Consider the following 16628-nt stretch of genomic DNA (forward strand, 5'->3'; position numbering starts at 1 on the left):
ACTGCAGTAATGTTATTAATTATTTTATTATAGAGTAATTTAAAATTTAATTGAATTCATTAGATTATATTATAAATACGAAGGAAATTAAAGTTTTAATTTAAAATTTAATTGAATTCATTAGATTATATTATAAATACGAAGGAAAATACACAATCTAACATCTACTTGATTGTAAGACGAAAGAAAAAAACTGTAGCAACATACTTCTAAGATAAAACCCTTAACAAATAATCTTCATCACTATTAATGAATTTTATTTAAGTTTTTTTAAAGTTAAATAATCAAAATAAGATTATTAGTTAAAATAATATTAACGTATTTTATATATTTATATACCTTTATTTAGAATTAAAATTCCTTTTTAAGAAAAATATATTTTGTTATATTTTGTGATACAATTTTCTTAAATGTTTTTTAAAAGATAAAATTCATTTCAACTGATGTTTTATCATACAATTTTTTTAATTATATTTGAAAAATATTTTATAAATAAAAACTTATATATTTTTATTTTTTATATGATTTCATTTGTTATGTAAAATAGTATCATCTAAAGTTAAATTAGAATAAAAAATGTTTAATTATATAAAATTAATCATTTTAAATTAAAGTTTAATTATAATAGAATGTCCACTATTACTTTTAATTTTAAATTAATTTTTTTTAACGGGATGAATGATGATGAGAAAGCCATAGCCAAGGGTTGGTTGATTCACCCAGTGCTTCGAGCTTGAAGACGATGAATGAGGTTTGGATTTGAAATCAAATAAAAAAATTATTTGATGAATTCAATTAAATTTTAAATTACTCTATAATAAAATAATTAATAACGTTACTGCATTGCAAGTTTTAAAACACCTTTCATTATCATAAAATAATTAATCTCTAAAATATTGTTTTAATAATTAAATAAATCTATATTATAAACAAAATTGACCGTGCAATTTTATATATAAACTTAGAAAACAAGTAGTATATATTTATATAATATTAAAAGTTTAAATAGGATACAATCATTTATTTTTTATTATTTATCCAGAGGTGCAGAGGATAAAGTACTGATAAAGACTTGATTGAAGCAAATTTTACCACGTTTGGACGAAATTGAAACTTTTAAACCACGTTTGAACGAAATTGAAATTTTTTTAAAAGGGTGGACGAACTTGACACACTACACCCAAACTAGGGACAAAGAAAGCAATTAAACCAAATTATAATTATCACTTTTAAAGAGATTTGATAGGAATTGATTCACTTCAACTTAAGTTACTGTTTTTTTAAACTTGATTTATTCTATTCATTTACTATTTGAACTGATTTATTAAACCAAATATATTTTCGTTAGCTATATATTTTATAATTTATTTGAAAAAATAAAGTAAAGCGAAAGTATTACTAAATACAGCAAGGGTGCAAATAGTAAAATATTGTTCTTTTAAGAAAAAAAGGTTTCTTTGGGCACCCATCTTGCCCCGTTCTCAGTTTCGCAAATCCCTTCCTCCGCCGCAGTATCTCACTCTCAATACCATCCACCGCCAAGAAGCCGTCACCTTCTCTCTGTCTTTGGTCGTTGAATCTTTCTCGCTCCCTCTCTGTTCATTTTTCCCCTTAACCTTTCTTCATCAATAATTTAATTTCTGTTTCTATCAAATTTTAATCACTCACATTCCTACAAAAAGAAGGTTCAGGATTGGAGATTATAGAAAATCATCTCAAGTCATGGAAAACAGTGCGAAGCATTTAGATGAGGACGTTATCAAGGAAGAGTAGGTTTTTTTGAATTGTTCCTCTTCCTTGAACGTGCATCAATTTGTGTTTGCTTCAAATTTTCTGATACGCAAGTAATAAATTGGAGCCTTTATCTTTTAAAAATCTTGTCGTTTTTCGCAGAGAATCGCCTAAACTTGCGGCGTTGTTGAAAGAGATGAAGGAAGGGCTCGATACTGTGAGGCTTAAAGTTCAATCTTTAACTGCCAAAGTGAGTGGCCCTTTTTTCAATTCAAGTAATTTTTTTTAAGGACTCCGTTAACGTCATTTCAAATTCATATAATATTAAGATTTAAAAGAAGTTTTTCTGTTGTTTGGACATGAAGTTTCGCAATTTGGGCCTTTTTGGGGATTCTATAAGTTTTCTGTTATAGCTAAATATACCCTGATATCAATGAATGATATGATTATTATTATTATTATTGTGTCTCTCGATGTTTCTTATACCAGGTGAAAGAAGGTCAGTATCCTACAGCAGATGGATTTAGCTACCTTGAGGCTAAGAATTTGCTGCTTTTGAATTATTGTCAATCCCTTGTTTATTATTTATTGCGGAAGGCTAAAGGGTTATCAATAGAAGATCACCCTGTTGTTCGAAGTGTTGTAGAGATAAGATTGTTTTTGGAAAAGGTATAGTTTTATCCTTCTGTGTGTTGATCTTCAAGGGCTTATTTACATTGTATTATGTGTTAAACATTTGACTTCCTGGTTTCCATTGCAGATTCGGCCAATTGACAGAAAACAACAATACCAAATCCAGAAACTAGTGCAGGCTGGTGAAAATGCAGCCAAAAGTGATATTCAAAGTACGGAGCCAGATGCGTCCAATAAGAGTGAGGATGCATCAAAGTATCGTCCCAATCCTGACATGCTAGTTAGCAAAGTAGACTTAACCTTGCAGGTCAGTCAGTGTATATGTGATATTATAAATGGTGTAAAATTTGGTGTACGCAGGGTGGTAATATCTTGAAAAGGGTATTTTCCTGGTCTATCTAACTTTTATTATATGATGTAGGATGGACATGATACATATCAACCTGTAAAGTTTGCCCCTACTTCTATGGATCTAGAAAAACCTTCTAAGCATGAAAGAAATGCCTTGCGAAGAGAAAAAGAAATTCTGAAACAAGCTAAGCAGAGTGATTATATCAGGACATTGATGAATGATATGGAGGAAAGACCTGAAGAGGTAAAGTTATTTTTAGTGCTGAATCATTATGACTTATAGTATGCTTGGGTTTCAGTTAAACTCCTTTCAAAAGTATTTTCAGACTCAAATGTACAAAGAGAGCATCCTTCTCGAAAGTACTTTTAACTCCTAAGAATATTTTTTGAACTATTATCCGAACTTGCATTTAATGATTTTACGTAATGGTTTGTTTTGGCTGCTCACTACTCTACTCAGGTGAGGGATTTTGAGGGAGCTAGCAAAGAAGTTGATAGATTTGTCTCCAAGATGGAGAAACGCGCTCAGCAAGAGGAGGAGATGTTCACTCGTGTTCCTCTTACGAAACAGGAGAGGAAGCGAGAAAAATACTTGAAGAAATCAAGAAATGGGTATGGGAAGTGTTTGGAATGTTTTCCTTTTGTTTCTCCATTCCTAACAAGTAAAAAGAATTAAATGTGTGATAGTATTTTTGTTTAAATACATTTTTTTCTCTCTTAGCTTTTGTGCTTTTTCTATTTCAGGTTGCAAGGTCTAACAGAAAGTTTCTATGATGAAATCAAAACATTACCCTTTGAAGATAGAACTGAAGAGCAAGTAATGGGATCTGGTAAAGGTAGCAGCAGAAAGAGCCGAGTACACAAGCGAAAGGTATGACATTTTATTCTTCGAAATTATTATGTGAAAATTGTAGACTACTTTTTTGAACTTCATATACGAAATTTTGTTTAAGTCGAATTATGTGGATGTGGTTTATGTATTGTTGCATCTGCATTGCATATGACCAACCAAATTATTTGATGATTGCTCTAATATCCACTGTGTGTAATAAAAATTATTTAAATAAACTAATGTCTTATTCCTCTGGAGAGTTGGTTATTTGTCGACTAGTTTTGTAATTTTCGAACCAATTTTTGGTCATGGAGAGTTATACTATATGTACAGTTGTTTACTGATAGTTCTGAGCTGTGTGCTGAACACAGTAATAAAAGTGATACTATGATACTCGCACAATACGAAATAAAGTTAAAAATGCCCCTTGAGGGAATTTGCTCACCACCAACACAAATTTTGTATGTATTTGAAAATTTGAGTTTTATCCATCAACAGATACACACTTTCCCTTCCCTTATGCTTGGCTTTTAATTTGAAAAAGGACTTTTTAGTGTATGCATTATCAACCGACGTGATTGCATTGTACTGTTACAGAGAACTAACAATTTTTTGCATTGTACTGTTACAGAGAACTAACAATTTTGGCTTCTTTGCAGAGGAAACACTGAAGGAGGAGATTTAGGATTTTGACCTAAAGGGTCATGGGAGACTGACCACCGCATGCTGTTGGAGGAAGTAATATTAGGTTGAATGCAAAGGAAATGTAAAAGCTAGTGTTGGGTATTGGGGAATTCCTTCATGTTTGTAGATTTATGTTTGTAGGTTTATTTTTGTACTTTATTGCCATCCTAATTAGCTGGTGCCCAATGGGGAACGTGGATTGGAGATTTTGGAAGCGATGAAATAGTGTTTTTTGGTTTATTATTACCATTGCACATCCAATTATGTGATGCACGTCTTTTTTGGTTTTACCTTTATGTCCGAGTGGAAAAATGCATAGATATTAAACTGAATATATTTTTTAATTTGTTATTTCACGGGTCTAGGCCATTGGTTGGTTCTTTTGTACATGACCCAATAGTTTCTCGTATTGTGCTAGATGATAATCAAATATAAGAGTTAGTTTGATAGTCATGAGAAGATAACACCATATAATAAGATTTTGATAAACATTTAATATTTGATGTATATCATAATTAAAACACAAATATGTTGCAAGATTGGAGGCAATAATAATGGTGGTTATAATGATAAATATAAAGTTTAATTAAGTTAAAAGTTTTTTTTAATTGTTTTCATAAATAAAATTGTTAAATATTTAAAATTTTATATTTTTGAATTAGGTGACTTGATTGTTATTTAGTATTGTCATTTGTTTGGTTATTTGTGTTAATGTATTAATAAATGTGAAATTTTGAAGTTAATATAATATGATATTATGATTAAGGTAAAATTATAAATGATTTTTATTAAAACTCTAATTTAGAACATACTGGATGATGAAAACCCGTTGTTATTACTTACATCAATAATCATAGTAACGATGATTTTTGTAGGTTATGAAAATCATTAGAGAAAATTACAATTTCATTATTTAACATGTTTTAATGAAAATATAAAAGTAACTAATATTATTTTTAATTAATTATAATAACTAACATTTCTTAACAGGTAGACATAAATAAACAAAATAGTGAAACAATATAACAACTACATTATCTAATTAACCAAAACTTAAATAACATTCAATTTAAAAATATGGAAGCTGATATTCTAACAACGCTAATTTGACAAAAATTTGACAACACCACGTGCCAAGTTTTTAGTGGTCCAATTTCAAAATTTTTTGTGAATTTAAAATGTCATTTAGAATGGGCTGAAGTTTGGATTCCGAAACTGCCCTCTTCGTTTTCGAAGTCTATCTTCTCTGCTTATCAGTGTCTTCTCTCTCCATTTTAGGGATTGGAATTTCATTTGAACATCTGTGTTCATAGCACTGTTGTTCGTCCTCCATTTTATCCTTAAGGGTTTCGTTTGTTTTCAACATCTGTGTGTCCCGCTTCCCTGTGACGATTGTTATCGTTTCAATCTCTGTGTCGTTTGGTGTGGATTCAGTGGAAGTTGTTACCTTTTTTGTGCAATGGGTTCGTCCGGTGACAATGGTTGTTCGAACAAGGTATGAACTTTTTGCTGTCTCGTATTCGTATTTTGGGGAGGGGATTTTGGTGTTGCATGTGTTGGAAATATTTTTGGTGTTTTTTGGTTAATGGGTTGCGACGTACGCTGGTTATTTTGACGAAAAAACTAATTTTTTTTGCAGTTGTTTGTTCGTCACTCATTGAAAACGAAACGTATTGCTTCTTTGAATGACATTTTGAGTGAGGAACAGAAGTCCATAATCTCCAAGACTCACTTTCGATGGTTTTTAGAATTACATGATAATATTAAGATTGGAAGGAATATTCTGAGCGATTTACTGATTAGATGGGATGATGACAGAGGTGGTTTTAGTTTTGGAGATAAATTTGTTGAATTCAAGGAAATAGATGTGAGCTTAAGCCTAGGGTTGGGTTTGGTTGGTGAGCAGATTAAATTGAATGAAAACAAACTCAGTGAAAGTCATTGTCGGAAGTACTTTGCTGATGGAAAATATGAATTGGATTTGGTATATGAATTTATTTTGAAGCAACACAAAAATTTGCCTTCAATAGATGTTTGTAGGTTGTACATTTTGGTAGCAATTAGTGAGGTACTGTTTCCTAATCGCAGCAGAACAATATTCCCAATTTTGTTTGAAATTGTTGATAGAATCAGTGATCTGGGAACTTTTTGTTGGGCTCGCATAGTGTACCATTATCTACTTAGCAGTCTGTGCAAAGCTTGTACAGCGTGGAATAGAGGAAAAGGTGCAACCACTGTTTATGTGGATGGTTGTGTATACGTGTTCCAGGTAAATTTGTTCCATGGATTGTTTGCTGTTTGTTAATTGAGATGACTAATTATGACGTATAAGATGTATTTCAGGTATGGTTTTGTGATCGTTTCATTCCTTCGAATGTTTGTGTACATAAATATCCAAGATTTTTGCATTGGATGAATATAAATGTAGGTGACAAGTTCATTAAACGTGCAATGGAGACGGGTGTGGTATGTAGTTTATTGTTTTATTACATTTCTTTGAATGAATGTTTGATTTAATGGTAATTGTGATGAAATTGCAGATGCTTGATGATTATGGTGCATCAAGGACAGAACATAGTGAAACATGTGTCAAAGCATCAGTTAATTCAAATGGAGAGGAATTGAATAAACAAGACAAATCAACAATCAATATGAAACTGATAAAAGGTATTAATGATGGTTTAGAGGAACAAGATGGTGTAATTGAAGAACTTGAAGAAGAGTTATCTAGATTGCAGGCTGAGCTGTTTGAAGGAAATAATAAAGATGAAGGTGGTGACAGTACACCGTGTAACCAACATGATTTTTACAATAACTTTGACTGTGAGGGAGGAGTTTACAGCCATGAAACCGTTATGAAGGAAAGAGTACGTAGAAAACATTACAAAAGCCAAGTTTGTAGAACTCCGTACACCGGATATAGTCCAAAACTTGATTGATTAATGTAATTTCTGATTATTCCAGTATTAGGATGATGTTTACTTATGGATAGTTGTATTTGGAACAATTTTCTTTAGTATTGTTGATAAAGAAAGTGGTTGTTTCAGTTTTCAATGTTATATTAATTCCATTTGTTTTTTGGTCGTAGTGGGAAGTTGAAATTGTGGTACTTATATGAAATGTCCAGGTATGAGGAAGCTGTAATCGATTACAGGGGAGTTATAATCGATTACTAGTACAGAAATCGGAATTTTTACGAAAACTATGTCCGCGGTACCCAGAAATGGGTAAATAACTCCCCAGTAGTGTTTGCTGGTGTTTTTTCAGTGTTCTCAATAGGGGCGCACCCTCTTGGTCATTGTGCAAGCTTTTGTGAACCATATTTGAAACCGTCCGAGATGTATGCGTTTGGAAGACGAAACGAAGGTGTTCCCAGGTTCAGTGTTGGTGGCAAGGAAACCTTGGACAAATTAAGGGTGGTGTAATCGATTAAATGGGACTCGTAATCGATTAATACTACAACAATCTCATTGTGTACCAAAAGTATGCCTGGTCTACCCACATACGGTTGAATAACTCCCCAGTAGTTTTGTTTAGTGTTTGCTAGGGTCAGAGTTGGTGGCAGGGAAACCTTGGACAAATTAAGGTTGGTGTAATCGATTAATAAGGACTCGTAATCGATTAATACTACAACAATCTCATTCTGTACCAAAAGTATGCCTGGTCTACCCACATAAGGTTGAATAACTCCCTAGTAGTTTTTTTTAGTGTTTGCCAGGGTCAGAGTTGGTGGCAGGGAAACCTTGGACAAATTAAGGTTGGTGTAATCGATTAATAAGGAGTCGTAATCGATTAAACAAATTATGCATGCCTTCCCATTGCCTTATAACTACAGCCAGAGGTACAAGTTGCCAAAAAAACCACCTACCACCTCATGCTGTCTCAATGAAATGGAACAAATTAATCCGACCTACTAAATGGGGAGTTGTTCAATGAAAATAGGGGAGCAGCGATGAACTTACGGTAATGAATAAACTCACTCCAACTAAAAACAAACACAACCAAAATGAATATTACGAATAGTTCACCTGTATTCATTATTACTCGAACAAGTTGACATGTACATAAATCCAAGTAATACACTTCCAATAGTATAATTGTCTACAATGTATATTCTTTTACTAGTCATGAAGAATGTAAACGAAGGACACATTTCTAATGCTACAGTAATCCAAAATGTTGCAGCGTCTCCAATCTTCGCACGTTGTCCTCGTCCAGGATCCAGTCACATACATACTTTTTCCTAAACGCAGCCAACTCTTCCTGAAATTAACATATTGGAATTCATAACCAATGTCAAGGGTCTAATAATGTATTATTGACAAATTCATAATTTAACATACATTTGTATAATCAGGCATGCTTTTCCCATCATATTTCTCCTCTCCATCCCAAATTTCAATAGCTTTCATCATGATTACACCACAATCGTATCTGTTCAAATTAAAAAACACATGCATTAATTTTGTCAATGGAATCACAAAATTTTTGAACACATTGGTAAAATAAAATTACGTGTTTGGTTGGACTGGGATGTTGGCTTTCTGAACTAACAAAGGACACTTAGATTCTTCAAGTTTATCCGTCAACAAACCCCAAAAGCGTTGAATATTTTGAGCCTGTACGGTTACAATAAAGAAAACACTGACTTTAAACAAAGTACGATTTCAGCACTCATTTTCCAAACAAATTTTTAATCAAGGTAAACCTTACAATGCTTCTATCAATCCGACAACGTCCTTTGATACCATTGGCAAGTGAGTCTATGACATAAAACTGAAAAGTGCAGACCTTCAGTGCATAACACCACCAATGACCATCACTTACAATTGGGATGAACACCTACAGATTGTTTGGAATATGTCAAAATAGTAACCCACATTAAAAACCAAGTATCTCCTTACAAAGTACATCTTACTCACCCAATCAGCAGACAATAAGGCCTGAAGTCGAACCAGATCGTATCGAAAATATGGCTGGTAGTCAAGAAGTTGCCACACATGTTGATTCACTGGTCGTTTCCTATAGTTGTGCAGGACATGGGTCTTCAATTTCACATTAAAACATCATTAAACAACCATGTCAATGTTAAATTCTAGCCTACCAAATAACAACAACATCTACTTAAACCATTTACCCCAAACATAGGACTGAATACAATCCTCTTTATGACTCCAGTCAACCTTTTTTCAAAGTACATGAACATTGTTGCTGCAAAAATTAAAGCCTACACAACAATTAAGAACTTCAACATCAAATTTATGAACTTTCTAAATAGAATGACAGCAGTAATTAAAGTCAACTGTATAATTACCATGTTGTCTACACATTGCCTTGGCCCTAAAGAGCTACATTCACTTGTGCTCAACAGTTGATACATAATTTCAGAGACGTACCTGAAAAAACATCATTAAATCAGCTACCAATATCATTGACCACAAATTCAACTACCGATAACAACAACTTATAAAAAATTATTATTGACAAACCTCCGTGGAATGTCTCTTCGCGTAACTGCGTGGTACAACATATCCAAATCCACCACTGTTTTTGGATCACCAACAAAAGAACACAAAGGCAGTACATTCAAGGGTTCTACATCCACTTCTCCTTCACCATCATCAACACCATCGCCAACGTCAATGACAACTATTGGATGATCACCGGCTACTCCTTCTTCTTGTACAACCATTGTAGAAGCTGGTTCTTCATTTGCAGGTTCTTCATTTTCTTCTTCTCCAGCTTCTTCATTTTCTTCATGTCCAGGTTCTTCATTTTCTTCATCTACATGTGCACCTCCTTCATTACCCTCACCTTCAACATGACCAACACCTTCAGGACCTGAACAAAATGGTTGTACAACGACATCTCCTTTGCCATGATGAACACCATCGCCAATGTCAGTCAAAAGTTCTGCATGGTGAAGGGGTACTCGTTCTTCTTCTTCAACAGTTGTAGAAGCAGGTTTGTCATCTGCAGCTTGTTCATCTTCTTCATCTGCAGGTTCTTCATCTTTTTCATCTGCAGGTTGTTCATGAAATGAAGGAGATTGTTCCACCTTTCGATACTTTAGACGATCACCAAGTACCTTCCTAACAGCCGCAATTTCATCTCTGACTTTTCTTATCCTGGCATTGTTTGTTCTCAGTTTTTCCAAAGTGGCTAATAGCCAATTTTCATCATATTCATTTTCAGCTGGTTTTTCTTCACGCTTGGAACCTTCACGCCTCAATCCCTCATCCAAATTGAAAGCACGACGTATGATGGGATTTAAACAATCATTCTCACTGAGGTACCAATCAAATTGTACCTTTGACAATGACAATAAATATACAACAATCACATAAGAACAGCAAAAATCATAAAAAATACAACATAAGTTCATAACGAAGTTCCTTACCTCGGCAGTCCTAAACATAACATCTATTTTTTTTGTTGTATAATTTAACGAAGAAAATCGCCTAACGCGCGGAAATTCCTTGGCAGAACAATCATCATGCAAACCAAGCCGTTCATACGCCCAAAGCTACAGTTAAAACAATCAAACTAATCACAACAGTTATTACTATGGATTGACTTAATACAACAAACAACCAATATAAATCATACCTGCAAAACAACAGCATTCCCACTTATGCTCAATGAATCAGCAATCCATCCAGAAAGTAGTTTCTTATTACATCTATTTAGACTATCTACAAGATATTTATGTACAGCACTACTCCAATCATAACTAGACAAACTGTCTAAGTCATCTAAGACTAAACAAGGCATGTTCGACACATATCTTGCCTTCCTAGGAAAAAAGAACACCACAAAACAAACTAATACATACAAGCGACACACCACATCTACCTCACTATCATCATTACCTACAAGCACATTGAACATATCTATGAGGTCTTTCAATTTCGTACATTTTGAATTAAAGGATTCACCAACTTTACCCACAACTGATTCATCAAAAGGAACATCCAAACCCCCTACTCCTAACCCTAAAGTCATGAACACATCCTGCACATTGAAAGGCACCAGATGTTGGCTAACTCTAAACGATTGATGGTGGGGAACCCATCGACGAACCATCTTTTTCAACAATTTTAGGTTCACCTCTAAAGGATCTACAATTTCTAAACACCACTTAAACGGAGTTTGTAAAATGCGCATCTTATGTGTCGCTGCCAGTAACGAGTTCATGTTGGCAATGTACGATGTATCTATCCAAGCTCGAAGGCGCCACTATAAAACAGTTTCCAAATCATAACAATCAATTCACTTCACAAAAACAACAAAGAAAGCATTCATGTTTACGATCTACTTACATTGTTACTTACATTGTTATTAGAGAATTCCATTTTGAACTCTAATAATAGCGTCTGTAAAATATTCACCTACAATAGCAAAGGCTGATAAACTTACTATTACTCAAACTCCTTCGAAAACGCAAGTAGCCATACCATGGAGTCACCAATCCTGAACTCAGCCATCAAACATACCATACACAATCTAACTCACAATAAAAAGGGGAAAACCAAACAACCACATACATAAATGGCGAAAGCGAACAAGGGCATACAAAATACCTTCCCATTAACAGTGAACACAACCAACTTTGTACATTACTGCCACACCCAAAAAACCACTCCTTTCGACAAAATATGACAACGCTTGCCCGTTCAATACACTTCCAACCAACACTTCAATGGCCGACGGAGACAAACCACTTCAATGTCGGACTTCAATAGTTGCAAAGACGATTGCGAAGGACTCACTTTCCAAGGTTTTCCTAAAGACCGTCTTTTTTGCCCTGCCTAGAGTTTAGAATGGTGGACGCACAGTTTCGGGAAAGTGAATGGCTCTCTTAGGCGCCAACTGCACGAAACTGCTTATTCCGAAACTGCCCTCCAAATCATATTTTCTCCTTTTCAAATTCCCAATTACAACAGCAAATCAGAGAACGCCACGTGTCGTTGTTAATTCGTTGTCAAATTGGCGTTGTCGAAGAAACCTTTTCCTTAAGATTATACATGAAATGACAACCTACCATGCAAGATAAATAACAAGACAATAAATTGGATAAGGTGATTATTATCCTATCATATTCTATCTGGACCTAAAGTATTGCATTGTATAACATGGCAGCTAACAAAACTTTAGCTTGGAAGTCATATATAATTATTAACTGGGTGGCTTTTCATTGAAATACCTGTTCGGAAAAGTTTTTCTACACATTTCTTAATGGAAAAATAGGAAATAAATAAATAAATTTAATTTCTCTTCAACTAAGATTAACTTATACAAGTTACAAGTAAAAGAATTAGATACAATATATGGAAAAAGTTATAAAATTTATAACTTAGCTTACCACATAAGCTAATTTAATTTGTAAAAAAATCTAATTCCAATTTTCCTTTTTATATTTGTCTCCAAGAAGGAGCTTGTATTGAAATTTATATAAACATGCCTCAACTCTAAATATTGTGTTAAAAAGCGAATTTAAAAAAGATCACTTAAAAATGTTCGCACCTTGCATTTCTGTCAACTGCATTTTTCTGTTATGTATTAATGTACATGAAAATATACCAGAACAAGTGATCAGAATTCCACAGCCAAGCAAAAAAAATGGGCTCAAGCTTGTTCCCTCGGGAAGATATGGTAATGGTAGAGAAAGAATATAAACAGATATGGGCACTGCAAAAATCATAAGCACACGTAAGCTAAAAAACTATTAAGAAAACCTGAGGTACAAAAGACCTTACGATTCATAGTTTAGAATGCAACAAAGAAGAGTGAGATGCAATGATAACGAGTACCTGACAACATTACTAGAAGAGAAGATACAACTGCAGAAGAAGTTTTTACTGCATTAAGGAGGGATATGTTGAATGCCAAATTGGTAATTATGTAAAGCAGTGGAAGTAGGGGAGCGCCATCACAACCTAAGCCAGAAATTGAAGAGGAATACACATTATATTAAAACTTAAACACAAAAGAAAGTTAAACCAAGGTTCAAAATCATCTAAAGGGTACAAGACAAAAACTATATATAAATTTATTGATTTCTTACAATTATGAGTTTTAATTGTTTTATATAAAAATGTTAGAAATAACTAAACTCCAAGTAATCTAGTTATAGACGGGGTTAAATCATTGCTTATATACTATTCGGCCTTTTACCTGAAGGACTAAAAGCATCTATAATCCTAGTACATAAAAGGTAAGGTATCGAATATGACATGAACCTTGTGATAGCCACAAGATCTACCCATCGAGATAAGAAAACCCAATGACATATAGACCCACTTCAAATTCCATACCATTAATTAAAACTTGCCCTTGTTATTTTATTTATTAATGCAATTTTGAAAATTCAAGGTCATAAACCCAGGAAAATAATCATACATACACATAGTAACTAATCTTGATAGTGTTTTAACAACAGAAGGTGTAATAAGAAACGCAGACAAGTACTAGAAAACCACGTGAGGATATATATGTATAATTGCATTGCTACCAATTTATTAGATCTTACCTGGTTTACCTAGAAAACAACCGGCACCGCTTTTAAAATATGAAGGAAGTTCAGCAAATGGTATGCCTTTCAATTTTGAAAGTAAAGGCAGAGACAGAAATACGAAAAGAGCCTACAACAAATATCACGTAAACCATAAATGTACCTTTCAATAATTAATCAATTAATAAACATAGAGTAGTAATAGGGTGACACGTCTACGTGTCACTTACACTCATTTGACACAGTCCACGTCAGCTTTTTTAAAAAAAAACTACAAAGTGATGGAGGGTAAAAGTGGAAAAACACCTACTAGGGTTTGTTTTTTCAGAATCGAAATCCCCATTTGAGTTTTCTTAAGAAACTCTCCACCACTGTCATATGGTTCTCAGTTTCATCTTTCAGACACCTTAGTCGTTTGTTGTGAACGTTATTGAGGCGCTTCATTGGTTTATTGTGGAGGCGTGTGCTTGGTGTATCGATTTGTGTCGCGTGTTTCGTCTTCGGATTTTACGGTACAGGTTTTTGATTTTTTATTTTCTGTCTTAGGCTGTGTAGTTTTTGTCGCAATGTAATTTTTTGCTACATCGGTTTATTGATGTGGGGTTGTGGGGGACCAATCTCTGATTTTTGGGTTGATGGGAGGTGGGGTTGGTTTGTTGGTGATGTGTTCTATGTTGGAGGTGGGGTTGGGGTTGCTTTGCTGGTAACGTGTTTTATGTAGGAGCTTTATGTGTGGTGCGACAGGAAGCAGAGTAGTAAAAAGGTTGAGACTTTTGAGTTTCATTTTGACCCTAGGTGTGGTGTTATGAAGGAGTGGAAGAAAATGTGGACATTGCACTTATTGCACCACTTAACCATAACACCACTTATTGCACTTTAAAATGTGGACATTGATATTGTATATAAAAACGGTCGTCCAGCAGTAAGAGGTCGACGAGCGTTCGTTCGCTGGTGGACGAGCGTTCGTTCGTCATCTCAGCATCCACTCATCAATTTTTTTAACGCCGTCCAGCCAACTTAACGGAAAGGACTCAATTGATATCAATTTTGAAAATTAAGGATCATTTTGATACACTTTAGAAAACGAGGACCCATCTGAGACATTCGTACATAAATAGGGATGTCGAAAAGGATTAAACCTTTTATAATTATAGTTGCCTAAGCTCAGCAAATGTGAACATTCCAACCAAATCCTTGGAATTTGGTAATTCTTAGAAACTTTACATAAATAATATTGCTTATGAATTATAGCAAGAGTTAGAGAATTTGCTATAATTATTAGATGATTGTATTTTTAATAAATTATTTTAGGAAAATATTTTAAATAAAAAAGGTAATAACACATGTTTTTATATTAGTTTACTCAATTCTGAAATATGTTTTAGTCTTTTTTAAAACTTTTGAGAAGTTTCACTAATTTTATTTAAGAGTACAATCAAGTAGAAACTATACATCAAATATTTTAACCACTCATGGTTCCCCTAATCATTTCTGACTAGTTCGAGTTTAACTACTCCCGATATCAATCCTTATCAATCTTGATTATAATGAGTTTATCCACTCATAGTTTTCAAGTATTATAACCACTCTTTGTATACATTGAGTATTGTCAACCACTCCTGGTTTCCTAGTTAATCTTGACTAGCTCAATAGAAGTGTTTAAATATAAACACAATCTGTGTTTGATTACAAATACAAATTTGAATAACTTGTACGGAGAGGATCAATACAATACAATCTGTGAACGTATGGGATTCTTCCTTTTATGTTGAAGAACATCAAACGATATATGCTTTGAGGTAGAGTAGAGATATTGTCTTATGATACTTTTTGAATATGTTCTCTTTCTCCCTTTCCTTTTCTCTCTTCTATTTTCACCTTCTTCAACTTCAATGAATCTTCTTTATATAATCCTCTTGAGAAATGATCGTTGAACATATAATTGACTTTTGGATAGAGTTCATAGGCTTTTTAGGCAGCTAGTTAAATTCAGGTCTACGTTATAGCAAAACAGTGCTTTCATTCAAATGTAGCTTGTACGACCTTTTAGTGCAAAGATTGAGGAAACATTTTAAGAATTTCTTTTTATCACTTAACATTTTTTTGTCCTTTGTGTGACGCTCCTGAATAAAGTTTTAGTATTGACATTACCTGTACAAATAACAAGAACAAATCATGCAAGCCAAAAGGTAATTTTTCATACAACATTAAATGTTTTAAACGTTGATGATCGTTAAGCATGTTGCGTGTTCAAAATATTTTCTCACATCTTAGCATGTTTTAATAAATGTATTGTTCGAAGGCAAATCGTTTGGTATGTTATGATATGATCTTTTAAGCCTTTTGTTTCAAAATGATGTCTAGCCTCAAGTACATCGTTTAGACATGTTTAAAAGAGCTTCTTTTCAGATGCTATAACTTTTGTTAAAGTGTTAGATATTTTGTTGAAAATTTTATAGCATTTGACACCACATGTACCTTGTGCCTTGGATATGTTCGAGATATCAGATAATTATGCATCTTTTGATAACATTTAGTGTGTTATTCTGATATCCTAGATAGCTTGTCTTGACAAACACTTGATGACTTTCCATATTTGTATGTTTAACTTTTAAGCATCAACGATTACATAGATTGTGTTTCTATTGTATTTCATTTAAACAGAGTTAACTTCAAGCATTATATTATTTATTTTTATCTTGTTCGATATACTAGATATATTTCATCCAATATTATCCTTTAGTACATGTCATCACTAAACATTATATCTTATGATCAATATTTCGTCGAGTGTTGTTTGTTAAACTTCAAAACATAGGTTGCTAGACAATCTAGTTTTTTTAAACAATCTTGTATCAACACATCTCTCTTTTCTTCAAAGAA

The 16628-nt window shown here is 33.4% G+C and overlaps 1 protein-coding gene and 1 long non-coding RNA gene across 3 annotated transcripts; one reads left to right on the forward strand and one right to left on the reverse strand.

Moving 5' to 3' along the window:
• The first annotated feature begins 1453 nt into the window (after positions 1-1453).
• LOC108318992 (uncharacterized) lies at positions 1454-4471 on the forward strand. Of its 2 annotated transcripts, XM_052867308.1 has the most exons (8): positions 1454-1769; positions 1894-1981; positions 2221-2400; positions 2492-2671; positions 2786-2959; positions 3176-3327; positions 3460-3586; positions 4207-4471. In XM_052867308.1, exons 1-8 carry the CDS (start codon positions 1723-1725, stop codon positions 4216-4218), a joined length of 960 nt encoding a protein of 319 aa, XP_052723268.1. In that variant the 5' UTR covers positions 1454-1722; the 3' UTR covers positions 4219-4471. The 2 variants fall into 2 exon arrangements, with proteins under 2 accessions (XP_052723268.1, XP_052723269.1); XM_052867309.1 differs by lacking the exon at positions 2221-2400 and having other exon boundaries at positions 1455-1769.
• An 8338-nt stretch (positions 4472-12809) lies between these two features.
• On the reverse strand, positions 12810-13891 carry LOC108319022 (uncharacterized). Its single transcript, XR_001831236.2, has 3 exons — positions 13764-13891; positions 13045-13170; positions 12810-12922 (listed from the first exon to the last, which is right to left on the reverse strand). It is a non-coding gene; the product is annotated as an uncharacterized LOC108319022 (long non-coding RNA).
• Between the last annotated feature and the right edge of the window lie 2737 nt (positions 13892-16628).

This window comes from Vigna angularis, chromosome 8, assembly GCF_016808095.1.
Source record: "Vigna angularis cultivar LongXiaoDou No.4 chromosome 8, ASM1680809v1, whole genome shotgun sequence".
NCBI lineage: Eukaryota > Viridiplantae > Streptophyta > Magnoliopsida > Fabales > Fabaceae > Vigna > Vigna angularis.

What these genes read in the sequence shown, in the direction of transcription:
- LOC108318992 (XM_052867308.1), top strand. Translation starts at nt 1,723, where the DNA reads ATGGAAAACAGTGCGAAGCATTTAGATGAGGACGTTATCAAGGAAGA. An exon ending in GAGGACGTTATCAAGGAAGA is followed by an intron (nt 1,770 to 1,893) that starts GTAGGTTTTTTT and finishes CGTTTTTCGCAG; the next exon opens with AGAATCGCCTAAACTTGCGG. An exon ending in TAAGATTGTTTTTGGAAAAG is followed by an intron (nt 2,401 to 2,491) that starts GTATAGTTTTAT and finishes TTTCCATTGCAG; the next exon opens with ATTCGGCCAATTGACAGAAA.